The following is a 26,112-nucleotide window of genomic DNA, read 5'->3' as shown; positions in this document are numbered from 1 at the left end:
CTGCACCCCCGGGATCCAGGGCTGCACCCCCGGGATCCAGGGCTGCATCCCCGGGATCCAGGGCTGCATCCCCGGGATCCAGGGCTGCACCCCCGGGACAGGCTGGGGGTCACTGCGGGCATGCAGGGATGCACCCCCGGGATCCAGGGCTGCATCCCCGGGATCCAGGGCTGCACCCCCGGGATCCAGGGCTGCACCCCCGGGATCCAGGGCTGCACCCCCGGGACAGGCTGGGGGTCACTGCGGGCATGCAGGGATGCACCCCCGGGATCCAGGGCTGCATCCCCGGGATCCAGGGCTGCATCCCCGGGATCCAGGGCTGCACCCCCGGGATCCAGGGCTGCACCCCCGGGACAGGCTGGGGGTCACTGCGGGCATGCAGGGATGCACCCCCGGGATCCAGGGCTGCATCCCCGGGATCCAGGGATGCACCCCCGGGATCCAGGGATGCACCCCCGGGACAGGCTGGGGGTCACTGCGGGCATGCAGGGATGCACCCCCGGGATCCAAGGATGCACCCCCGGGATCCAGGGCTGCACCCCCGGGATCCAGGGCTGCGGAGGGCGCGTCTCAGAAAGTTTCCCGGCCAAACGAAACCCTTTCGGTCGTGCCCATCATCACCCCTTCCCTACACAGGGCAGCTTGGGCGCAAGCGGGGCGGGGCAGGAGCGGAGCGGGCTCTCACCCCGGGCCGGGACATCCGCCAAGGGGGCTCGGGGCAGCGGCGGAGCCCGGGACGCGCCGTAGCCGCGGGCGGCCGCTGCTCCCGATCCGGCGCCGCGTTTTGCCGGCGCAGCAAGTGCCGGCCTTGCCGGAGGAGGAGCGGCGGGAGGGGGAAGAGGGAGGAGGAGCCGGCCCTCGGCCGAGCCGCCCCCGCCCCTCAGCTGGGAGCCCGCAGCCGGCGGGTGCGAGCGGCAGAGCCGAGCGGCGCCGCGCCGAGCCGGGATGCGGGAGCCGGGCATGGGGTAGCCGCGCCGCCCTGCCGCGCTCCCCACCATGTAGGCGAGCCCCGGGCGCCGCGCACATCGCTCCCCGCCGCCTGCACCGCGTTCGCACCGGCCCGGGGGACCATGCGGAGCGCCCCGGTCTCCGGGCTGCTGCCGCTGCTCCTGGGACTGCGGCTGCTGCTGGGCGGCGGCGCCGCGGCTCAGTACTCCAGCGACCTGTGCAACTGGAAGGGGAGGTGAGGCGGCATGCTGCCCGGGCAGGGGGGAGCGGGGGCTGCCGCGTCCATCGCCGTCCCGCCGGGGGAAGATGCTGATGCCGAGCACAAAAGGGAGACGTTCCCGCCGCGGTGCCCGGAATGCGGCGGCGGAGAGCCGGGGCCGGGGGCGGACCTGCCTCCCTCCCTCCCGGCGGGCTCACCTCGGAGAGACACCGGGCAGCGGCCCCCGTGCAAGGAGGGATGGAGGGGCCGGAGCGAGCTGGGCTCCCCTCGGCGGGGTTGAGGGGCCGGAGCGAGCTGGGCTCCCCTCGGCGCTGTTCGGGGGGCTGGGAGAGGGAGGGCGGTGCCAAGCCCGCCTCGGAGAAGTTTCTCCCCGCGCCCATCTCCACCGCGGCCCCGGCCGGGGGAGCAGCGAGGCGGCCGGGCTCGGGATGCGCCGCACCTGCGGAGCGCTCCCGCCGCTGCCGGCGCCTCCGTCCCGCGGCTCTCGCCGCTCCCGTCCGCGCTCTTCCCCCTCCGAGCGCGTCCCGCTCCTGGCGCTCGGCCCCGCGGTCACTCCCTGCTCCCTCGTCCCGCGGAGATGATGATGATGATGATGGTGATGAGCTCCGGGAGCGGGGGCTGGCACAGCGGCCGCGCTGCTGATTTATTCTAATTGCACCGGTTGAGAAACCTCTCCAGTTCTCGAGTGTTTATCTCCCAAATTATCTTTCCTTTAATTGCTTGTAATATGTTTAACGCGTGTGGTTGGGTCTGTGACCTTTTCCTCTCTTCATAGGTTTAAAAAAGCAGCTCTGCTCAACTAGCAAGTGTTGATGGGTCAGACTTGGAGTAAAATAGCTCCTGATTCTAATACACTCTTCAGATCTTTCTCTAACATAAAAGTTTGGCCGGCCTATATCAGTGGGGTGTTTTGGAATAGAGAGAATTCAAAGTGGGGAAACAATTGGACTGACTTTCAGCATCATGTTTTCTTATCTCTTACTGTCTGAAACGTGGTGCTTCGTATTTACTATTTTTTTTTTTTTTTTTTTTTTGATAATTGATGCATAGTTAATAGCAGTGAATCCACCTGAAGATGAAGAATCCACTTGCTTGACAGGGATCAAACTTCTGGCAAACTCCTAATTTGTCATTTTTCTTTACACAAACCAAAACAAAACCCAAAAACCCAAACAACCCCCACCCCCCAAAACAAACATACAAAAAACCAAAAACCAACCAACCAAACAAAAAAACACAAAAAAAAAACCAAACCAAAAACCCTGAAAATGCTGTACCAAAGCATTCCAAAGCATCCCAGCTGCCGTACTTACCTGGACCTTACCACCTGGTACTGCAGCAAGGATTTTAAAAGAATGGTGACAATCCCCTGCAATTCTGCCCTGTTTTGCTGTTATTTTTGTCTTATTTTCTTAGAGCAAGTAGTGACCCCTCATTCACCTGAGCAGGGTTAGAATAAGCAATGCCTGAGTATCAGCTAAGGGTGATGCTTGAGGTGGGGAGAAGTGAAATTTTGTAACTGAGTTGGGGATGAATCTGGTGGTGGCACTTTGGATTTACTCACCTGTTGTTGTTCTGGTGAGCTGAAGTGGTGACAGCTTTGTGAAGAAGCTGTTGGATGAACAGGGAAGGAAGAGCAAAGTTTAGTCTGGGTGGTTTCACTTGTGGGAGAGTTTTGGAGTTCAGGTGAGCTGGAATTTTGGGAGGGGATAAAGTAACCCAGGCTGACTTAGGCCTTACTGATGGTGTTGTCAGAAATGCTGGCAGTCTTAAGGCCATTCAATATAATCTGACTTGTCCTAAAAGCACAGCAGTTAAGAAGGAAAGAAAGTAATTTGATGAAATTAAATATTTCAGTGTGGATACTAAGAGTTATATGGGTTAGAAGGAACTTTTTTAAAATGCAAAATACAATATTTTGAAGTCATGTGATGATTTTAACATTGACTGTTAGGAAAAGTTATGAACTTTAATGTCAGCTATAGTCTTTCTTCCCCACAGTGAAGTCATAGGGTGGCTTGTGCTGGTGCATTTGAGAGTCATGTCATCTTCTGTAGTGAACCTGAAGGTGTTTTCTCACTTTTATGTACATGTCTCTATTAAAAGCAACAGTCTTAAAACCAAAACATTCTGGATATATTTTTTTTCCCCTATTAGCTTGTGGAGAAGTGATGAACTTATACCCCTGAGTAGGATAAAGAACTTCACCAGGATTCCTCCGAATATCCCTGATGCTTCCAGGGAAATCTGATGCAATGCACAGCTTGACACCTGCAATTTAAGTACAAGCCATAATAGCAGCTTAATAAATAGGTTTTCAGAGAGCTTCCAGGAAAGCTTTGTCCAGGAGAAAGCAGAAACTTCACTATGATGTGTCCAGTTATTACTTTTGCTGTAGCTTCAGGTTTTTTTGTGCTGCAATAACCTCTTGATGCTTTGGGCAAAAGTGCTTCAGTGACAGGCTGAGAGAATATGCTGGCCTGGCATGTTTGACTGTAGGGTAGAGAATTCAGCTCTTATGTGGCTGCTTTTGTCCATCAGTCTTGCTCTTGGTATGGTGGATGCTCTGAGGAATTCCTAATGTTTTCTAGACTGTCATCTCTTATTAAATTCTCCAATTTAGGAGCAAAAGTTCCCTGTGTTCATTGCAGGGTGCAGGGAGGACATGGGTACTTGTAGGGCTCTTCAGCACATCTTTAATGGAATAAATAAAAAACTGAAGTAGATGGAGCAAGAAGAATATTCATATTCTTTTCTTCTTTAAATAACACCTGTTCCACATTGCAGCATTACAGCTCACTGCAGTGATATTGTAACAGGTTTTTCAGTGCAAACATAAGGGGATGGCTGAAGCCAGAAAAGGAGAAGAGCAAGGGGACAGATGCAGTGATTCAGGATGTCCTCATGGATTGCTATGAGGAAGTAGCTGTAGAAGTAGCTTGTCACAGAAGTAAGTCCCAATAAACAGCACACATTTAAAATGGGTGGATGGCTCATCCATCACTGTTAATCATGAAACACCTGCCCTATGTCCTCGCCATATAATCAAAAAACCAACACTCCATTGAGTTGGGGGAATAAAAATGCTCCTGGGTCTCCATTACTGCATGGACCTGATGTGTCTGATGGGTGGCTAATGAGAGCTAAACCTGGTGTTAAACAGTCTCAGTGTGAGGACAAGTCATTCTGCCTGAAAGCAAAGCGACAGGTTTTACTGGGTGATGATGGTTGCTGTTAAATAATGTGAGCATGTATTTTGAAATCTGCTTAACTTTTGAGTCATCCTTTATTATAAGGCTTAATGTGTGCAGGTACTCGTGCTTGATGTATCTGTCTAATGGCATCACTCTTGCCTGTGGGATAAATTGGCTTTCAGAAGATAATTTCAGAGTCCACCCTGTTTTCGTTTGAACACTATGAATGTTTGAACAAAATTAATGTAACCATTTTTTTTTTTTCTCCTCTGGCAGAAATTCACTGCCTCGCTGTTGTTGGGATCACTTGCAACAGAAGTTTCACTGCATGAGTTCAGAGTTTTGCCCCTGGTGTCTTCCTTCTGTTTAAGCACTCAGGCTGGAAGGTGCCAGTATAAGTCCTGCAAAACCTTTGCAGCTTATTTGGATGTCTTGAGTAGGGACAAGTGATGTGTGAGGATCATTTTCTGCCCCTTTGCTGAAGGATAACTTTTACACTGTTTAATTTTGTTTATTTGCAGCTTGCACATAAACAGACTTCTGTGTTTTCTGTTGAGTGGCATCATGTGTGTGCTGTGGTGAAAACTGATTTTGTGGACCAGATGTGGATTTACAGTCAACTTGAAATATCCCTTTGCAAGTAAAGTTTCCTGAATGTGTTAAATACTACTGAATTTGAGGGCAAGAGTCTAAAGGTTAAAAGCTTGTCCCTCTTTCCTCTTCATCTGTGTTCTTGATGTGGCTTTCAAGATTCTTCAAAAGCACATGTTTGGAGGCTCTATTGTTATTAAATATGACTTTTTTTCTTTCTGAGCTTCCTTGTGTAACCTCTATCAAGTAGGTCACACTGACACTCACAATAATGAGTCACGTCAACAGTAAATGCAAACCATATGTTTTGGGTTTTTTTCTTTTACACATTGCTTGTAGTTACTTTCTAAGTGCTGACTTGAATTTAGACCCTGTTCAGTACCCAAATATGTCTTTGGGATAGGGAACTGTGTGTTTGGATGTTTCTGCTGAGGAACCAGGACTTGATATCACCACTTGCACTACACTAAAATATGTTTTTGCCCCAGATTTCCTGTGTAACCTCAGACTTAAATCCTTTTAAATTATTTTTTCCCCCGTCTCGATGCATCTGCCTACAAGTGGGAATGTTGTGAAGCTTCCCTATAATCCTGCAAAGCAAATCCATGAGGTGACAAAGAGTCTGTTTTTGGGTTGTCTTCTACAGGCACAGGATAAAAGGTGCTTCTGTTTGGGAACAAGGTGCTCAGAGCATAGGAGGAGGAGAAACAAGCTTGGTGATTAAGTGGTTTTATCATAATTGCTTAAGAGTTTTGTGACAGGACAGAGACTGGGACCGAGGGATTTTTCCCTGACAGCCCAAATACTGCAGCCAGGCGTCCCACAGCTTGTTCTTGCAGCTGCAGTGCCTGCCCTGTGCAGTGTTGTATTAGAGCTTCCAGCCACTCTGGGGAGAGAGCTGGTGGGCTTGATCCAGCACCAGTGATAGGCAGCAGGGGCTGTTCAGAGCTGCCCTCAGCTTAGGCTGTGGGCAAACAAGCCATGGGGATTTACTACTACTCATCCTGCTTAGCAGGGCCCTGGGACCCTGTTGTGCCCTCCTATCCCATCCCTGTAGTCCCTGTGAAATGGTTGTTGGGGTGTTCATTTTTGGCTGTAGTAAATGGCCACGTGCTCTCTGTCTTGCTAAACACAGCTCTGTGTCTGCTTGTAGCCCATCAGTGAAAATGATAAACTGAGCTTAAACCTCATACTGGGTAGCAGTGGAGGAGCAGGCCCCTACCAAAAAAAGCAGCACAGTTCAGTGCTTCCCCAGCTATGACGTGGAGAGAGGTGTCTCCTCTCCTCTTTCCACCTCCCAGTGTGGAGACTGGGGCTGCCCAGCTGGGCTCGAGGGTATCGGGAGCACGTAGAGCATTGCTTTTGCTGCAGTTTACAGGGTGAGCTTGGCATCCCTCCCAGTTTCAGATCCATTGGGAATATAGACTTGGAAGGGGAACAAAGTACTTGGAAAAAGGTGGAGTCTGATCTGTGAAGCTGGAGAACATGCTGGATTGAGCCACCAGGAAGGGAGTTTGAGCCTACGTGTTTTACTCAGTATGCACAGCACAGCTGATGGGCAGTAACTGAGCCTGTAGTAATTTAATTACTTTGGATCATGTGCTTATATCCTATTTAATTTTGAAGCCTATTACTAGTGGTTTAACATTTTCTTCTGGGGGATGATTTAAAATTGTTCTGTAATATTAAGGTTGAAGTGTTAGGAGAGACCTGCGCTGCAGAGCTGGATGGGCCAACACCCAGTGATGTCCTGGGCTTCCTGCATTTCTTGCTGTGTGTTTTGAAAGGTTTGACATTCCCATTGTTAGCTCTGTCATTCCTCTAACCTTCTCTTTCTTTCTTCCTCCAGTGGCTTAACCCACGAGTCTCACAGGAAGGATGTGGAACAGGTCTACCTCCGCTGTTCTGAAGGGTCCATAGAGTGGATGTACCCCACGGGAGCACTCATAGTCAACCTGCGACCCAATATCTCACCTGCCTCTTACAAACACTTGACTGTTTGCATAAAGCCCTTCAAAGACTCTGCAGGAGCAAATATTTATTTGGAAAAAACTGGAGAACTGAAACTCTTGGTCCGAGATGGAGACCGCAGCCCCAGCAGAGTGTATTGCTTTGGCTACGACCAGGGGGGTCTGTTTGTGGAGGCCACTCCTCAGCAGGACATTAGCAGGAAGATCACAGGCTTCCAGTACGAATTGATGAGCAAGGGGATAGCAGCTGATTTGCACACAGCTTCTGGTGAGTGCTGGGGTATTGGCAGGCTCCCACCTCCTGTACTGGGTGTGTGACAGATGGCACGGAGGGAGTGCACGAGTGGGAAAGCGGCTGCCTGTGAGTTTCGTGTGCTTTTTTTAAGGACACGTTTTATAAACAGAACTATTGCGGAAGAATTGATTTGGTTTTTGGTTTCTTGTTGTATTTTGGAAGCTGGTGGCATGGGCTGAACTCCATTTGTTGAGGGCCTCAGTGTGCAGGATTGTCCCCTTGCAGGGTTGGGGTGTATTTCAGGAGTTAGCTTTACCCTACACTGAACTCCAGCGTGAACTGGGATTCCCAGCCTGGCTGTAACACTTTTTTAACTACTTTTTTTACTCAGTTTTTAAGACCCTGCTGCATGTTTTGAATAATAAACATTTGAACAAGGAGGCACTCCTTTTCCTCAGTTTTTTTTTCCCCTTTGCAAGTAGTGCTACTTGCTGACCTAATTATTGCTTTTTCTGTTGTGTTTTTGTTTTTTTTTTCTGAAATTCAAACAAGGAAAATGGTGTGTTCCTTCCTCAGCTCTCCTTATTACACTGTCCTGAGCATTACTGTGTCATGGCAGAGCTCTTCAAAACTTTTACAGGACAGTGCTGTCTTCTCTCTCAACCATTATGAAAAGCAAGTTTTGTAGGGAGCAGTTTTACTCCAAGGAAAAGTTTATAGGAAAGAGGAGTGGACAAACTGAAAGATCTTACAAGCCTGTAAAGTCTGGCACTAAATAGCATTTGGAATAATGGCTGTAGGTGTGACTTAAGACAGTTTGAGAAGAAAAAACTGGCATTTGTGAAGCATGACAAGAGTGAAAGGGGAATTCCCTTTTGACAGGTGATATCATGCATCTTACCCATTCAGGATTGTCTCTAGCTTTTATCCCCAAAACCAAGGAGGGGAGATTTCCAGAATAGCCCAAGGAATTGCAGATTTAGGGTAGTTTATCACAAATAACTGCAAGGATTTCAAAGTTTAGGTGTTCTAAGTGGGGAACCGGATTTGTTCCAACCAGATTTCTCTGCTGAAATGTGGGCTGCCTTTCCTCTTTTGGGTGAAGGCAGTGAGAAGAGTCCTCAGAGCACACTTGGGTGATTCAGCCCGGGCTAAACTGGTGTTAAGTGAAGCTGTGTGGCCCAAGAGCTGCATGGATGCTGGCCAGGCTCTGCCGTGCTGATGCCACATGCTCTGCCTGAGATGCTGCTTGATAAGCAGTGGTGTGGCTAATTAAACTGCAGCTGGATCTTCCAGGGATATCTTCGCTGGGATAAGTGATTGCAGAACTTGTTCCATCCTCTCCCCTCCCCTGGCTCCTTTCCACATCAGGCTCTGGGTTGTTTGTGAATTTGTGCAGCCCTGCCAGTGGTAAATGTTGTCACGCCAGCTCGGATGGGGCTTTATTTTTGTGCAGCTCTGAGCTGGACTCGGCTCAGCTGAGCAGAGCTGGGCTCAGGGCTGATGCAGTAACCTCGGGAACTGACAGGTGGCAGCTTTGCCATTAAAACAAAAAAATATAAACACAAATATTATAAATTTGAGGTCTCTGCCTTTACTTTTGCCATGCTCACAAGTGGTAGCTTATTATTGGGCGTTCTGCATTTTAAGCAGACTGCTCTGCTACATCCAAAATTGCTGTCAATGAAGTGGGGTATCTCTGCTGAGCTGCCTTCCCAGTAAGATCATTTGTGCAGAGATGAATATGCTGTGCAGAATGTCAGCTATGTAGTAAAATTCCATTGCAGAAGACATTAAATACATTGTTTAATCTGTTGTTTGGAGAATGTTCCCAGCTTCAGTGCTGCTTTCTCTGTCAGGCTGTGAGGATGGAGACACAGGGTAATGAGAACTCACTTAAACTTACTAAAAAAATTCCTGTGCTCTTTTATTTTCCAAAAAAGTTGAATTTTTTTCTGCAAATAGTAAAATAATGTGACAGAAGCACTGCTAATCACTGCTGGGTTTAGTCTGCACTTAGGGTTTCCCCTGAGCTTTGCTCATTGAGGACTTGATGCTGATCTCATTTACCAGCACAAGCCAGCACAAACTGCTGTGTTTTCAGGACTAAATGCTCTTCTTTACACATTAAATCTTGGAGGTTTTTAAAGCTGATGTATTTTTTCAGGGACGTTCAGAAGTCAAACTGAGGACTGCATCCAATTACAGCCTTCCTCTTTAATAGGCACATTAAATCACTTTTTCAGTGACTGCTGTATTTTCAGCTGTAACAGACACTGGTTAAATTTCAGTGCTGTCTTATGAAACAATGTGGTGGGGAATCTGCTCTGTTCTCCAAGTGTCTTGTTTGGCTAGAAGAAGCTTTTTAATAGTTCATCAGCAGAGCCTTCAGGGCAAACTGGGGATCTCTATTGTATTTTAAATTATTTCTCTTGCCTTTTTTTGGATCCCCAGACTCTGGGGAGGAGCTGTGCAGGGTGAAAACACGATGAAAATGCCATACATGACTCTTTCCACTACTCAGATGAGCACTTTTATTTTCCTATAAATATCTGTACGTCTGGGGGAACTGCCAAGTAGCTGCCTTGTGAGGCTTCCACAGGGCAATATATTTGAGGCTCTTTGCAGCTTGTGGACCTCCATTCTTCTGCTTCTAGTTTTTCCGTGAAACCTCAGACGAAATGCCCTTTTACTGAGCTGTTCATTTGGAGGGGGAGTTTGCAATCACTGAAATCACTGAAGATTTTTATCCCTGGAGCAGAAGCTCAAGTCAGAGGCAAGTGCTGACCTTAAAGGAGCTGAGAACTGGGTTTAAAATTCTGCATTTGCCACCACCCTTATTTCAGTCCCTTGTTCACAAGCATAGCTGATGTTTCTGGGTGCTGCACTTTGGAAAAGCGAGGCTGCTGTGCCTCAGTTGCAGTTTGACAGAGTTTAGCAGAGCTGGCAGTAGGTGTGAAGAGGTGACAAAGATGTGAGATGCTGTTGTAGATGGGGTCAGAGATCTGCCGGGCGGGGGAAGCTGCAGTGCTTCTTCTGACGGCAAAGAGCTGAAAATTGCAAATATTGCATGATTTCCTCACAGCTTCAGAGTGGGGAGATGACTGTCATAAAAGACCCAGGTGTGGGGCTCTGCAATCCAGCCCTTTCCTTGTGCAATAACCACTTGCTAACAACTTCTCCCCGCTTTCCCTAAATGCTGGGCTTGTTTCCTGGTGATAATTGTTGTACTCTGCCCTTGAATTTACTCTCTCTTCCTAACCTGGCATCCCAGCGCTGATTAAAGGGTGTAAGTCATCTGTTGAATACTTTAATGACCTGTTGTGTCCTTAGAGTCCTGACATTGCAGGGTTCATCAACAAATCAACAATGCTTGGCATGGTGCCTGTGGTTTAATTAGAAATCCTCAAGTTTTATTAGTTTACACCCATTCTTTCCCACTTAATCAGAGTCTAGCAAATAACTCAGTAGAAAACACATGCAGGTTCTGCATTGGCCTTTCCCTTTTTTTTTTTGAAAAGTTGAATGACACAGGGCAGTCTTAACAATTTTCTAGATTTTGAGGACTTAACCCTTTTCTTACCTCTGACTCTCTGCCTTACCACAGTCTCTCAAAATTTTCCCAACTGTAGGAAGAATTGGTGCTATACTGGTGGATTTTAATTCAGGTTGCTGACAGCTGGTATGGGAAGTTTTTTACTGTGATAATAACAGTCAAAAAAAGTGCATTTCAGTGGGGTTGTAGTTTCTTCAGGAGGGGAGTGAAGGCAAGACATGCCACAGTGCTTGACATCACTTAATAGGAGTAGTCCCTAAGAAGGGTCACCTTGACAATTCAGGCATCTTGATGGGTGTGTTCTCTCTTCATATCCAAAGTGATGGTTGACTGAAAGTGCTTTTGATTTCAGATTAGGCTTTGGGCTGCACCTCATCCACACTGATGGTCCATTAACTCCAGCTCATGCTCTGCAGCCTCAGTGAAGAACTGAGGCACTGTGACATTTTGGCCTGAGGCCATTGGAGAATCAGCAGAACTTGTTTGAGTTGTTGAATTCTGTTGATTCTAATCTTTTCTGCTTGTGCAGGAGGAAAATACTTGCCTATACTGGCAAGTCGATGGAGGTCTTGGCAAAAGTGGTCTGGCCATGTAGTCCCTACCAAGTTTTCTGAAGGTGCAGACCCACATGAGATCCTTGCCTGTGCCTGGGTTGGGTCTGCCTTGCACCACAGCAGACTGTTTGCTTTACATTTCTATGAAAAATGAGAGTAATTTACTTTTTGAGTACCTCACCTTCTGCTCAGCTAAGCTGAAACAAGAATCTGTAGGTTTGACCAAAAGTTTTGGGGAGGAAGGTAAATCCTTCCTCTTCTGAATCTGTAGGTTTGACCAAAACTTTTGAAGAGGAAGGTGAATTCCCTGTCCCACCAAAGGAGTTTTATTTTGTTACTTTAAATCTGTGTTTCATGAGCTGGGCTCTGGGTCCAGCTTTGTTCAAGCTGTGTAGTTTGCTCTTGCCATTGCACACTCCTGGGAGTGTGTGTAATTTAGTTGTCAGAGCTCAGAGGGTGTATTGAAAGCCCTTTCATTACCCACCTGCTTCTGTGTTGTAAAGAAGTCAAACTTTAACAAAAATGCTCCTTTATCTTGATGGCATCTACAGATTTAGTGCAGATTCCATTAACTGTTTTATATGTTTTCTTTATTAATGCTGGGTACCTGGCTGAGAATATTAATACATAGGAGGTGCAACACTTGTGTGGGTATCTGAAAAACAAGGCAAAACCAGATAAATCCAGCTAAGTAATTAACAGTATTCAGCTATTTCCTGTATGCTGTTAATTCACTGTCCTGAGAAAACAGATCAGAAATCTAGAAAGATCAGAAGTCTTTGGGCTGTAGCAGTGTTTCTGCTAACAAATGGCTTTTTAAAGCACCCTTCTTAACTTGTGATCTTTAATGCAGTGTGTTTGGCAGAGGTGGGGCACCAAGCTGCCCTATCTCTGCAGGTCCGTTGTCATTCCACCTTGTAGGCTTCTATTCCCGTGCTTTCCTCTGGTTCCTCACAAATATCCAATCTTTAGGTTTTTTTTCTCTTTCTAGGAGGCTGGATGTGCTGCTTAGCTTTGTAACCTGAGGCAGCAGATTGTGGAATCACAGAAGGGTTCGTTTTGGAAGAGACCTTTACAGTGCAGCAGTGTGCAGGGACACCTTCCCCTGGATCCCACTGCTCAGAGCCCCACCCAAGCTGGCTTTGAATGGCTCCAAGTTTAGGGCATCCACCACTACTCTGCATCCTGTTCCAGCAGTTCAGCATCCTCACACTGGTGTAGTTTTCACTTCTTGTCAGAGTGGAAACTTTCTGTGCTTAGTGCCAAGGCTGGCGAGCAGGAGGCCGTGCCTGCTGTGCCCACTCTTTGCCAGGGTAACCATGACCGAGCTCCTTGCTGCTGTGGGCAGAAGAGGTGATGGAAAGAAGCACTTGGAACACTCAAACTCAAAGTTCCCATGACCTTTATGCCTAGCACAGGTTCTGCCTGGGTAATTGTGACCATCTGAGATGCTGGCACTGCCTGTGTGGCAGAGTGGGAGCACATGGGGTCTGCTCCAATACACCCCATCAGATGAGAAAAATGCCTTGCTTTGTGTTTCTCTCCTCCCTGTTTTCTGTGCAGGTTAAAACTCTCATACCTCTTGGGGTTGAGGGATTAGAGCTAGATGGTTTTTAAGGTTCCTTCCAACCCAAACCATCCTGTGACTCTATGAAGTGCACAGAATAGGTTGACACTGCAGTTCTCTCATTTGGGGTTGGCTGGAGAAATAATTCATGAACAGCAAAGTTGAGAGATCTGCCCTATAAGCCTGACTGGGTGTCTCACCTGTGCACCTAAAGCTTTGATGGTTTGACTTTTCTCTAAAAGGTCATAAACAAGTTTTAAGAGAAAAACAGCAGTAAGCAGCCTTCATTGCAGTTTTTCAAAATGCACTGCAATTAATGCTTATGCAAGGGATTATTCTGACACTCCTGGCTCTAGGACACGATATTTCAATTTTTTTTTTTTTAATGTGTGTTCCCCCTTATTGCAGAGCCTGTCCACACTCATTTTGTCTTTCCCATAGTATCCAAAACTTGGTACAAAATAACCATGAAAATATGACCAGCATTCCCTAACCCTACTGTGCAAAGAACACATTTAAAGCTAGTTTTTGAGGGCGTGTCACTGAACCATGTGTCATGGAGCAGCACCTAGCTGGATCAAGCTGGCTGCTCTATAACACTGCTTTTGAGAAGCTGGAAACCTGCTCCAATTATTCATGTGCCTGAATTGATCAGGTTTGTAGTGAATGATTGACTGGGTGGGAGAGTTTGAGAACAGTTTTTGATTTTTTTTTCCCCCCCTGTGTGGAATGGCTTCAAAGTGCTGCTCTGATGCTCAGGCAATGCACGCACCCATACATCACCTTGAACTGAGCAAGGGCGATGTTCTGGGGTCTGAAAAATGTTGGCTTAAGAAGCATTCACTTAAAACACCCACCAGAATTGGATGGATTCCCTAATTTAATCTCTCCTTCCCCCAAGAAAAAGATTTTTGCCAATATCTTCCCTGGCCCTGCTTGTCCTTTGATGTTGTTGGGCAGGAGCTGGTTTTGCAGTGGGCAGAGGAGGTGACAGTGGGGCTGCAGTGATAAATACACAGCTGCAGGGGACAGGGGGATAGAAAATAGCTTATTTTTGCTAGACTGGCCACGAATGCCGTTAGCTTATTTCTCAACTCAGTGGGCAGTCAAAACCAATAAGCAGTCAGGTGTATTGTCCGGGCAGCTGGGGCTCTGCTCTGCCCTGACCTTTGTGTACCACCAAAGATGGTCCCACAAACAGAGCTGCAGTCCAGCCCAGTTGCTTGGCAGTCTTTAATAATGCTCTGTGCTTGCTCTGCAGAACTGTTTAGTTTGCTAATTCCTGAGGCTGTAGTTAAAGAGGGGATGAGAGGGTGGGGAAGCTGCATTCCTCTTCCCACTGACTGAAACATGGGCCAAATCTTTCCTGTGTTGGAGTCTTGATTTGCAGGACAGAAAATCTCTTTCACCTCGATCTGTGGTAGAAACCAGCAAATATTCACTGAAATACTGCACAGATATTCTGGACCTAAAGCTGTTATGTGTTATGTCTGACCTGAGAGGTTTAATACTCAGAAAAGCTGCTGCCCTGTGACAGCCTCGCTCCAGTTAACTATTTCTGCTTCAGATTTGGGGAAGGATTTTTTGGTGTGGGTTTTATGGACACCTCCTGACTCCTTTATGGGATTTGAGCATTAATTCCTGCAATGGGCATCACCTCTGGGGTTTGCCCATATCCTTTCTGTGTTGAAGCCCTGGGAGTGCTGTAGTGATCAGAGGTGCTGGGAAATGCACGTGGGGCTTGTCTGGCATTCCTTTGCCCTTTCTGCCTCCCAGGATCATTTCTGTCTGTACAGGATGCACCTCTGCCCCACCAGAGCTGCTGCTAACTTTACATCAATTTCTTCTATCTGCAAGTGGATGTCAGAAATTTGAGAGAGAAAAAATTGTTCCTACGTAGAACTGGTGAATGGGCTTGATATGACCAAGCAGGGTGTGCTTTTAAGGAAGAAATGGTGATGTATCTCAAAGCTTTTACTGTTTCAGATGAAAAGTTTTAACTAGCTTTTTTTTAAGGTTAACTGGACAATGTTACAGCATCGAAGATCCCTCGCTGTGTAGATGTAGCCCCTTCACAACCCTTCTCAAGAATAGACTGATCAAATAAACATGGTTTTATAATGAAAACTGGCCTTGTTCCTTCAGAGCTCTCCCACACACCAAAAAGAATTTGATTTCTAGAAACAGGAAGGAGAAGGACCTGTGTGGAGCTGTGGAGCTGAGTGCACATATGCTTCTTTTTCTTTTTTTTTGAGAGAATCACTTAATCTTTGATCTGTCATTACTCCACTCTCAGGGTTTAACTTTAACCAGCCACTTGTTTCTTAATTCTATTCCTCTGCTCCATCCGAGGCGTTAATGGACCGGACCGAGGGCGAGGAGGGAGGGAAGGCTTTGGTGCTCTGGCAGGTTTCCAGCCTGGTAGTAGGTGCTGGCTCCAGCCTCTCCTGTAGCCCTGGCAGGGAGAAGTGCTTGGCTGCACCATTTCCCCAGGGCATGGGAGTGAAAAACACCTTACTTGCTCATTTTCTGCATGGCAGCTGAGCTCTGTGTTAGCTGAGACAAAGCCCAACAAGACATCAAAAACTTTATAACTTCATATTTTCCTGGGTCTGACCCATGCGAGCTTTTACGAGGCTTTGGCATGACGTTTTCTTTAGAAGAAAGATGAAATCTTTCCAGAGTGAATTTTGGGAGGGGATGAGCCGAGCCATGTGTCTTTGTGGGTTTTGAGTCAGGGGCAGCATTTCCTTTGGTCCTGTGTGGCAGGGGTGCAGTGCTGGCACGTTCTTGTGGGTGACAGAGGGACACTGCTCCAGCCCTTCTGCTGGATCGGAGGGGATCACAGGAGCCCCTCAACCATCCAGAGGCACCTCTGACTTCCAGCAGCTCATTTCTCCTCATGCTTCCCACTCCTAATCCCCCTTGGGCAGTAGAGGTAAGTTTGAGGAAGGAGAGAGGGATTTTCTGTGAGATAGTCAAATAGAGCTGCTTTTTTATGGCTTTATAGTGGTGTCCTGTGCACGTAGAGCAGGAGGAACTCCCAGCAGTTATCTTGCTGCCATCTTCTCCCTTTAATTGCAGTTAGGGAGGGAGAAGAGGAAAGCAAAAAAAAAAAAAAAAAAAAGCAGATGTGTACAGGTGCTGCTTGCACAGGAACATGGGCTGGTGTGGTTGCAGACACACTTCTGCTTTGCTGGGCTCTGCTGCTGCAGTGCAGAGAGAAGAATTTAACTGGACATCTGATCTGCTGAGTGGGGCTTTCTGGACACAATATCTTGCAGGCTTGACTGTAACTGAGGGTTTTTCCTAGATCTGTGATGCAATGGGTAAGTGTAGGAGCTGGGCTGGGATTGGCACTGATCCAGTCATGGTTCTGTCTCTGCCCACCCCACTGCTGGCGTTTGCCACGGAGGGGAAAGAGGAGGGACAGGAAGAAGTGTCTTGAAGCTGTGACACTTCTCATCATTTCTCCTGGGTTGATGCAACTCATGCATGGAGGTAGAGTTTAATAATGTTTCATGCTGCTTAAATAAAAACCGCTCTGTGGGTTCTTCATTCCTTTTGTTTTGTTTTAAATTTTAAACTAATGGCTGTGCTTCTAGCTGACCTTTCAGCTCATTTGTTAGAATGGCTGCTGCATCTTGGAACAGCAAAAAGGCATAATCCCAAAGGATCTTTACGTGCTCTGTATCTGCTGGGCCAAGTTTCTATTTGAAAGTTGTTGCAAATGGAGCTTGCCTAGTACCAAATCTCTTCCTCGCATTGTTTACATAAATAGTTAATCTTTGGTACTTAGGGACTTTAATACCCTCTTGGAAGACAGTTCTGTGAAAAGATAAATTCCTGGTTTATGATCTCTTGTCCTAACGTTTCTCAGAACACAAAGGTCATCACATCTCCAATAGTGAGGTTTTACAATATGCTTTTTTTATTCTTTCTTTGCAGGAAGGAAGTGGTATTGACTCGATTCTCTTGTCACAGTCCATGCCACAGCCTGCAAAATCCTGCATTTCATTAAATTTATTTGCAGGTTTAAACTGTTCTTTGCCAGTGTCTATATTTTGCAAGTTATTTCTGGAAACTTGTACATATGTGCAACTTCAACCGAGTGTTAGAAGGCAAGGAATGGGATTTGACACTTCCTTTTCTGGAGGGGTAAAATCACTTTTTATACATAGAGGTAAAATTGCTTTTTAAACATTTTTTTTTTTTTACAGAGAGGTCAGGGAAAGATGTCCATGGCAGGATCATGATGTTGTTTCAGCTGCTCCATCACCTCCTTATCCTGTACCAAATCTTGGCTGTAAGAAGAAGGGGATCTTTGAGTTTTGTATCTGTGCCTATGATCTCTGTCCCAAGTTGCCTCTTCTGCTCAGCACAGGGGCTCAGATTGACTTTCTGGCAAACAGGGGGATGAGCACTTCTGCCTTCAGAAGAGCACTAAACTCTCTCATTATGTTACTCACAGCCTGAACCTTGTATTCATCAAAGCACAGCCTCATTGTGGCCTTCCAGTGCTTAAAGGGGGCTGACAAAAAAAGGGGAAATGTCTTTTTAACATGGGTAGATATAAGATAAGGGGTAACAGTTCTAAACTAAAGGAAGAGAGATTTAGATTAATATTGAAGAGAAATTCTTTGCTCTGAGGATAGTGAGGTGAAGCTGTGGCTCTTCCATCCCTGGAAGTGTCCCAGGCCAGGTTGGATGGGGCTGGGAGCAACCTGGGATAGTGGAAGGTGTCCCTGCCACGGCAGGGGGTGGGAATGAGATGATTTTTCAGGTCCCTTCTGTCCCAAGCTGTTCTGTGGTTCTGTGGTCCCATGTCTGAGGTTTATTGATCCAGGGGGCTGAGAGCAGGGCAAGTCCAACTCTCCTGGTTGTTCCCTGACTTGCTGTTTTCCTCCTGACATGCTGGGAAAAGTGCAGTGCTTGCAGAAATCCCTGTAATCCTACCCCATCCAAAGACAGGAAAACCTTGTAAAACAAAGGAGTGGTGAGAGAGCTCCTCTGTGTGTTGTGACAGGGTGTCAGTAATTTCCAGCCCAGCTGTGGACAGGCTCTGTGTCTTCTGGCCCTGTTTTCCCTCCCTGTGGCTGCAGGTATTATGTTAAATGCAGGTGTGCTGGATGCAGCTCTGGTGCCTTCTAAATCCGAGGTGCACTGACAGTGCAGCTGCATTGATGCAGTTTTAGGTGGTGTTTCAGTGTGGGGGTTGTGAGGGTTTTGAGGTTGAGTGTTGTTTTGGCTTGCTCAGGAAGGGCTTTCTGAGGTGGTGAGGAAAGTTGAGGTGTATCAAGAAAGGAAAGGACTAGTCACAGCCTGGTAAACCAGAGTGGTTATCAAATTCTTGTCCACCTCCACTGCAAAGCAGGTTTTTGGTTTTTTTTGGTCTGGGATATGAGCTGTGAGAGGTTTGCTTCATGGAAGAAATGCACCTTCAGAGAGCAAGCACAGGCATACTTAAGAAGAAATAATTAGCAGGATTTATTTCACTTTGTAATTAGTTAAAGCAGGATCGGAGCAAGATTTATTATATTTTTTTCTTGCTCATATGATGTTTGTCCCTAAACTCTTGTCTCCCATCTAAATCTCTGATCCAGTAAGCAGCTGAGACATGATGATTTTTGCTTAGGACTCAGAAAAACAGAGAAATGCACCATTATTGGAGAAACCACATCTCTATTTTTGTAATCTGCTCTGGGAAGTCTGCACTCTGTGTTTCCAGGAAGGAGACTCATCCTATGATGCCCTTTCCAGTCTGGGTGCTGCCAGTTACAGAGCTGGAAAGGTGTGGGTGGGTTTCTTTGTTCCATGTGAACTAATGCTGATGTCAAGCTGAGGGAAATGGGTCTGTGGCCCCACACGAGTGTGGCTGGAGGTGCTGCAGTACAGGGACTGCAACAAAACCCATCTGAATGCCTTGAAGAGAAAAGGCCACTTGTTTTAATCAGAATAATGAACAGAAAAGAACGCTTCAACCCTGCCTGGACCTCCTTGGTAGCTCTTGTTGCTTAAAAGGGTCTGATTGCTCATCAAAGGGTTGTTCAGGAGTGCCGAGGTGTGGGTGGAAGGGCAGATAAAGAGCTCTGTGTTTTCATCCTCCAGCATCCACACCTTCACCACACGGCACGCGTGCAGCCGCTTCTTCACGAAACCAAAGGGTATTCCTCGGTGAAGTGGTTTTCTGCAATTACTTTGTCTTCAACATTTTCACTTCTGCTTGAAATGGGTCTCTTCCTGTGTGTGCTGCCAGCACAGGGGTGTGTGTTCAGCACAGCCTCTCTGGGGACACAGGATGGAGAAGGTCTTTTGGGCTCACGGAGTGGAGTGTTGGGGTAGCAGGACCTGCAGCAGGGCTCTGATGGCTGTGACGTCGTGGAGTGTGTTGGAAAAATGTGGACAGGCAGAAGAAAGTTCTTTCTTGTGGGTTGGAAGCTGGTTTTGGGGTAAGGTCGGGTCAGTGAGACCCATGGGTGGCTGTTGAAACACAAATGTTTCAAAATAAGAGCAGGCTCCTTCATGTGGTTTCTGTGACGCCTTCAGCCAGAGCCAGCACGTCTCGGTTCCATGTGTCCTGCAGGGAGCTGCCATCCTCCACCACGGCCCCTCCATAACCCCACCTCCTCTTTTCCAAGGAAAGAAGGGTTCTGTGCACGCAAACCAAAGGAGGAAGGACTGGAGCTGTGTGTGTGAGCTGAGACAGGCCAGCAGCACCTCCCACCACTCTTCGGGCAGAGTGCTAAGCTGCAGCTCTAAAGGGGCACTCAAATCATCCCCAGTGTTGGGGAAAATCCTTCCTAGACACCCCAACTCCCTGAGGCTGGCAGAGCTGGGAACCACCTGTGTCAGAATCTGAGGTATTGATGATTCTGAGATCGTAGAAAGTCTCTGTCTGTCAGCCCCCTGCCAAAGCAGAAGCCATCATTGGTCTGTGCTGGTTCCCAGGTTGTTTATTCTGTTTATCTCTCACATGTTCTGCTGCCCTGCCCAGCTCTGTCCTGCAGGGCAGCGTGTGGGGCTCTGCCCTCAGTGGGATGTGACAAACATTAAATACCAGAAACTCCCTGGGCTGCATTTACAATAACGTGCCAATATCTGTCACCTACGTTGGACAGTGTGTCCCCAGCCTGAACCAACAGAAAAATGCCAACACCACAGTGAGACATGGAGGGCATGAAGAAGGAGAAAAAGGACAAGGCACACCCAATTTCCTCCAGCTTGTCCCCTTTGGACCCCTTATCTAGAATCCTAAAATTTTACTTTTGCACCCGTGCCACACTTAATTATTACTGATATCAAACCCTCAGAGCTGGTAATTCATGCTGTAAGATTGAAAACCTTTTTCCATGGGCAGAGATCACAGCCAGTGTCTCTGGGTTCTCTGTCCAGGGGGTTCCTGACCCTGCCAGGGTCCCAGGGCAGCCAGAGGGATGCTCTGGACTCCCACACACCTGAGGCTCGTGGCACCTCCTCAGGACACATCCCTCTCTCCAGGCGATTCTGCCTCCCCATGGAGAGGTCCAGGAGAGGACCAGCAACGTGTTTGACAAAACTGTTGGCCAACAAGTGCAGTCTATTGTTAGCATCGCCTCGTCCTCCTCACTAACACCAGGTTCAGAGGGCAAATCGCTCAAAGCAGCTGGGACATGACTGCTGGCTTGTGAGGAATGATGTAATTACATCTCCCTCTGCGGGGAGGTGAATAGAGAGGCCTTTGGAGGCTCTGGGCGTTGGAGGGAGAGGGCTGCCTCAGGTTACTCCAGGTCAGGATACTGTCAAAATCCATCAAAGGCGCTCCCAGGAGAGTCGGCAGCCGACGTGCACAATGCAGGCTTTATGCCACTGCTGGTGGAGCTGAGTTATGGGCATCTGGGCTTTAGAGGACTCCAATAAAATGTTGCTTTTCTATGTTTTTTTTCCCCCCCACCTTTCTCCTGCTGCCGTGTGAATTCAGGCTCTTTGGCTCATCGAGTTTAAAGGAGTTAGAGGAGCTGATGTTGATATTGTTGTTGCAAGTTCATAGGCTTGCTTTTGGATGTGAGAACCTGGGCAGCCCTCGAGACATCCCCAGGGAGTCAGGATCTGGCAAACACAGCTGCCTTGTTTAGTAACCAGGCCCAGTTCCCCAGAAAATGAACGTCTTCACCTGCTGTGCATGAGTGAAGTGCTTTTCTTGGGGTTGTTTTTTTTTTTTTTTAAATTTATTTTTTTATAGTTATAAGGATGCATCCTGTTATAGCCTGAGGTGTGTGTGTTATTTTGAGCTATGGGAGGAGCAGAGCACCTGCTGCCCAATCCAAGGGGAATAAAAGCTGAACTGCAGCTAAACCCATGAACTTTCGTATTAAACACATAGATTTCTTCATGGCTGTGATTCAAAAGAAAGTGTAGGCATTGCCACCTCCTAAGGATTTATTCTCTTTTATGAGCCTTCATAGAAATCAGGCTTTGGTTGTAGCCAGTGGATGTTATTTGCTTTTCAATGCTTCATTTACCTCAGCAGTAATCCTTCACAACTTGCTTTCCATCTGTGCTTCCATACCTTGTTTTTGCCACTTGCAAGATCTATTTGATACTCAGATGTGGGAGTTGTCCCACAGAAGAGGATTTTTGTCTTCATCTGTCTGGAGTTGCAGAGATGGGTGGTGGAGAATGGTTGTTAAAGCAGCTCACATGCCACCACACCGCTGTGAGTCAGCTGGACCTGAAGCAGGTTTTAAGTAATGATCTAGTGTGAGCAATGCTGAGCATTTTTAATTTCCTTTTGTATTTAAAAAGGCTGCAGGATTTTGCCTAGGGTCCACAATTAAAATGATTTGATTCTGTGTACATATGGAGGTTTGTTCATTTGATTTATTACTGTGTCAGTCTATTTAAATGGAAGGAACCACTTTTAAAGCATTTTGTTTTTCATCTTTAATGTTGTTGCTTGTGTTGCACCCCTTTGGAGAACAGAAATGCCTTAGTCATTTTGGTGTTTTCAATTTTCTGATGGGGCTGGATGAACTACAGAGGTGTCTGGTCTAAACCAAGACTTAAAAATGCTCAGATGCCTTTTTATTACAAGGTCTTTCCAGAATGAAATATCTGTGGGTTTAGAGGATGTCCATCAGCTGTGCTTTGTTTTGGAGCTTGTGTCCATGTGAAAATGCCATGGGATTTGTGCAAGGTCCCTCTGTGTGGTTGATCTGAGTCAGGTCCTCATTTGGGCAGAGGGAGCCTGGGGAAGAGGGACTCCTGCCCTGGATGGATTTGGGAGGTGCCATGGATGAAGCAGCTCCTAGAAGGATTTTAGTGACTTAACAAACTAAGACTTGGTCAGGGAAGTGGTGGAATCACCACTCCTGGAAGTGTTCAAACCACCTGGGGACAGTGGTGGTCATGGCACTGTAATGTTGGACTTGATGATCTTAGAGGTCTTTTCCAACCTGAATGATTCAGTGATTCTGTTACAATTTTCTTTGTCAGATGAAGCTTCTTTATTTGTTCTAGCCACTGATCAAAGTCCCTTGAGTCTAAAACTTGAAGTGACTTTAGCCTGAATTTATTCTAGTTCTCCAGTTATGTCTAGGCTTCATCTGGTTTTGCAACTCTTCTGAAAAGAGGTGAAATACTATGTGGGGAAAGAAGGGCAGGGAAAGCTGGCTTATTTCTGAAAGCTTTGGAGGTATTAAAACTAAACAGAAACGTGATTGATCCAGATGTTATTTTGCCTATTCCTTGTCTCTTCTTTTGGAGCTTTTTAAGCTCCTTGAATTATTCCTTCAAATATCCCTGCCCAGAAATGTGCATTTTACGTTTCCTTTAATCCTATTAAACAGCATGTTACACTGTGTATGAATCATCTGACTGGAGCAAATCTGGTGGATTTGGTTCAATAATCCTTCTTTCTGGATCACTGCCTTTCTGGGTCCCTGGAAAAAAGAGATTTGCCATGTCTTGTGGCAGAGGGTGGCAGAGCATCGGAGGCACCAGCTGCATTGTGTGTGGACAAGCTTAAATCCACTTTTAAGTGCAATGGATCAACTTTGGGAAGCAAGTGGGGGGAGAGGAAGGTTGTGACTGTTTGAGAATCTAAACTAAGTGTTTTCAGATGTTGAGGTTCAAAAACCAAATTTTTTGGGGTGGGAGTGGGTTCAGTTTGCAGTTTGGTGTGATGGAATCTCATCGTCCAGTGGAGCCCTGCTCTGCTGCAGTCTGTGCCTGTGCTGATCCACGGTTTCCATTTTCCTGGCTGATGTTTTGAGGTGACACCAGGTGACAGAGATGGTTCTGATCCTCTTCCACTGTGGACAGACTCACTGAGCATGGCCAGGCAGGGCAGATCCTGAGGATAAGCAAATTCCTGAACTCAACAGGGTGTTAGAGAAACATCTGTACTGCAACAACAGCACCTTCTCCTCAGAAATATCTGGCTGAGTACAAAGAGGAGCCACATTCTTGCATTGATTAGATTAGTGCAGATATCCAAATATTTCCAGCAGTACAGGAAATGGTCTTTGTGCTGCTCGAGCTCAAAAAGATACTGGCTTGAGTTTCCTTTGCCTCATCGCCCTCCAACACGTGCATTGGGGTTTTCCCCTCCCCTCCTTGCTTCCCCCCCTCTGTAACCTCCCAGATCTTTGATGTGGTGATGACTAAATGGCCCAATGGTAAGAGAGAAGCTTTGCCATCAGAGTAGAAAAGACACACGATGTGAAATCTTCTGAGTGAATTTACAGCCGAGTGCCCTTCAAATACACCCAGTACCAAATATCTATTTTCCGTAAGTGCAGTGAACGTGTGCAGTGTTTGCTAGACAATATATCCCAGCAGGATTGGTAAAGAGATCCCTATTCCTGCTTGGGTACAAAAATCTCATGGAGGCTCTGGGGTTAACTAGGGGTAGCCCCCACTTCTTGTAGTGATAGAAATGCCAGACAGATCATTGGAGTGATCGTGCCCATGCTGTGTGTGTCAGTTTTTGTTTAATTTAAATGGTTTGTTTATTTAAATGGATTGATTTGCTGCTGTCTAAGCAGCAAATCAATAAAGCTTATTTATTTCTTTAATAAATAAATAAAGTTCTAAGTTTATGCTTATTTATTTGCTAACTGTGAGCCTTCCTGTGCAGCTCCCTGCCGACCCTGCAGTGACACTGAGGTGCTCCTGGCTGTCTGCACTAGTGATTTCGGTGAGTTGCTGTCTCCCCAATCCCCTCTCCTCCCAAAAACACCAACAGACCCCTCCTCACACCTGGCAGCCTCCAGCAGCAGTAAATGTGGTCTGAGGCACATGGAGGAGCTCAGAGCTGTCTGCCCAGCTGGCACCTCCCCAGGGTGGACAGAGTGACACAGCAACCACGGTAGAAGGTCAAGGATTTGGGTGCATCAAGGAGAGGCCATTACTTCTTGTTGGTTGACTTGAAAAAAGACCAAAAGTTTCACTAATTGTCCATGCTTCCCTTTTTAAAAGGGAAATTAGCATTAGCTGTATCAGTAATGGCTGAAGAACAGAAAGTACGTTGTCAGGGAGCATTTAGCCCGTATCTGCTTGTTAGAATTCTTCATGATTAATGCTATATTTCTGATGTAATTATTTTTATGTTTAAATTTAATATGTGGGTGCCCTATGCTGGACAGATTACAAATATAAACTATAAAAAAATGCAAATATATACTGGCGATTTCTGAATAATCTTAACTCTCAGAACAACAAAGGACCAAAACTTGGGCTGCTGTTGTGAAGTCAGTTCCCCTGGTTGCACAGGCCTGAGTTTGGACCAGGGTCTCCCAAAGCATTTTTGTGTAATTAATCCTTAAAACCTTTTTCTGTTTCCAGTGATCAGAGGCTCCATCCAAAACGTAACGAACGAGGCAGAAGAGCAAGAATCCATCATTCACGTCGGTGTCAGCAAACTGTACAGGCAGAAGAGCAAAGTCTTCCAGCTGACAGGGGAGAGTGGGAACTGGAGAGGACAAATAAAGACCTTGCTGGAGTGTGGGGTGAAGCCAGGAGATGGAGACTTCCTTTTCACGGGACGTATGCACTTTGGGGAGGCCAGGTTAGGCTGTGCCCCTCGTTTCAAAGACTTCCAAAGGATGTACAAAGAGGCAAAAGACAAAGGGCTAAACCCATGTGAGATTGGCCCAGATTGAAACCCCCTGTTTGGCCGAAGATGGCTTTTAGCATTTGGCCAGGAATGTTTCCTGGCTGCAGTGGAAACTCTGAACAAACGTGGTAAGTGAGGCTGGGCAGAGTTGGAGGCTGAGACCCCCCAGCCTGCTCACAGACTCATGGAAGCAACAGAGGTACGAGCTCAGAGGGCTGCCAAGCAAGAAAGGCTGGATTTTTAACCAATCTTCTCCTTATGAATTAAGTTATTATATTTTTTTAGTGACTTCCTTAGGAAAACAAACAAAGAAAACTCCCATGTCTTAATAAAAGAAAAACCCAAATGAAAGCCAAGATGCCTTTGTATCTTTTTAATACTAATTTTTAAAAATGTCTTAAGCTGATGTAGCATTTGGTATGGCATATTCTGTATAAATGGCCAAGAATGTGATAGAGCACGGTAAAACATCTTAACATTGATGCTTTGTAAAAAGCTTGGTGTACAATTCAAAGTTGTTTCTTATGACAGAAATTTATGGAGCCAAACTCTTATGTGTGTGTGTTGGTGTTTTTTTTTTTTTATTTGAAAGAATGTACAACAGCCACCTGCAATTTTTTGTCCAGGCTGGCAAATTCTTTCCATTCCAGAGAAATAAAGGTCCCTGGATTTGACACATGCTGTTTAAAATCTTTCATTTTTTTCCTTTCTTCTTAAGGCTGATTTCAGCTAGTCCAGATGTGCTCATAGATCAGTTCTGGGCTGCTCACTTATTTGTGGCTTTGCTGAGCAGAACCAGAGTTCCTGTGAGGCATTGGGAACCACAGTTTTTTTCAAAGGGGAAGCAAGAGCTATTTTTGGAGATTTTTAGACATGTGTGCAGGCGAGGCTTTGAGCGTTCTCTCTGATGCCAGTGGAGTTATTTTGGGACCAGCTCCAAAGGCAGGCTGACCCTTTTTTTTAGCTTGAAGCTTTTAAGTGTGGTAGCTTGGCATGAGGTGGCTGTTGATGCCTGTGAGTCCTGGGGGACGTGACCAGGCCACTTGTGAGGAATCAACACTTGAATCAGGCTGTGACCTCTGCAGGCACTGTCCCGAGGAGCTCTCCCCTCTCCTCAGTCCCCAGGGCCTGCAGGGCATCACTGATGGTGCCTTCACGAGGATTTTAATCTCTTGCCATGTTC

The 26,112-nt window shown here is 46.7% G+C and overlaps 1 protein-coding gene across 1 annotated transcript; it reads left to right on the top strand.

The window, feature by feature from the left end:
• The first annotated feature begins 916 nt into the window (after positions 1-916).
• On the top strand, positions 917-25,603 carry METRNL (meteorin like, glial cell differentiation regulator). Its single transcript, XM_021538701.4, has 4 exons — positions 917-1,183; positions 6,803-7,191; positions 23,952-24,011; positions 24,659-25,603. Exons 1-4 carry the CDS (start codon positions 1,071-1,073, stop codon positions 24,973-24,975), a joined length of 879 nt encoding a protein of 292 aa, XP_021394376.1. The 5' UTR covers positions 917-1,070; the 3' UTR covers positions 24,976-25,603.
• The last annotated feature ends 509 nt before the right edge of the window (positions 25,604-26,112 follow it).

Source organism: Lonchura striata, chromosome 18 (assembly GCF_050655825.1).
Source record: "Lonchura striata isolate lonStrDom1 chromosome 18, ASM5065582v1, whole genome shotgun sequence".
NCBI lineage: Eukaryota > Metazoa > Chordata > Aves > Passeriformes > Estrildidae > Lonchura > Lonchura striata.
Note: the sequence above shows the minus strand (reverse complement) of the source record. Positions and strands in the feature narration are given on the sequence as shown.

Excerpts from the sequence above, each read along its gene's own strand:
- METRNL (XM_021538701.4), top strand. The coding sequence starts at position 1,071 with ATGCGGAGCGCCCCGGTCTCCGGGCTGCTGCCGCTGCTCCTGGGACTG. Across the intron at positions 1,184-6,802 it reads CTGTGCAACTGGAAGGGGAG|TGGCTTAACCCACGAGTCTC; the intron begins GTGAGGCGGCAT and ends TTCTTCCTCCAG. Across the intron at positions 24,012-24,658 it reads TGTCTGCACTAGTGATTTCG|TGATCAGAGGCTCCATCCAA; the intron begins GTGAGTTGCTGT and ends TTCTGTTTCCAG.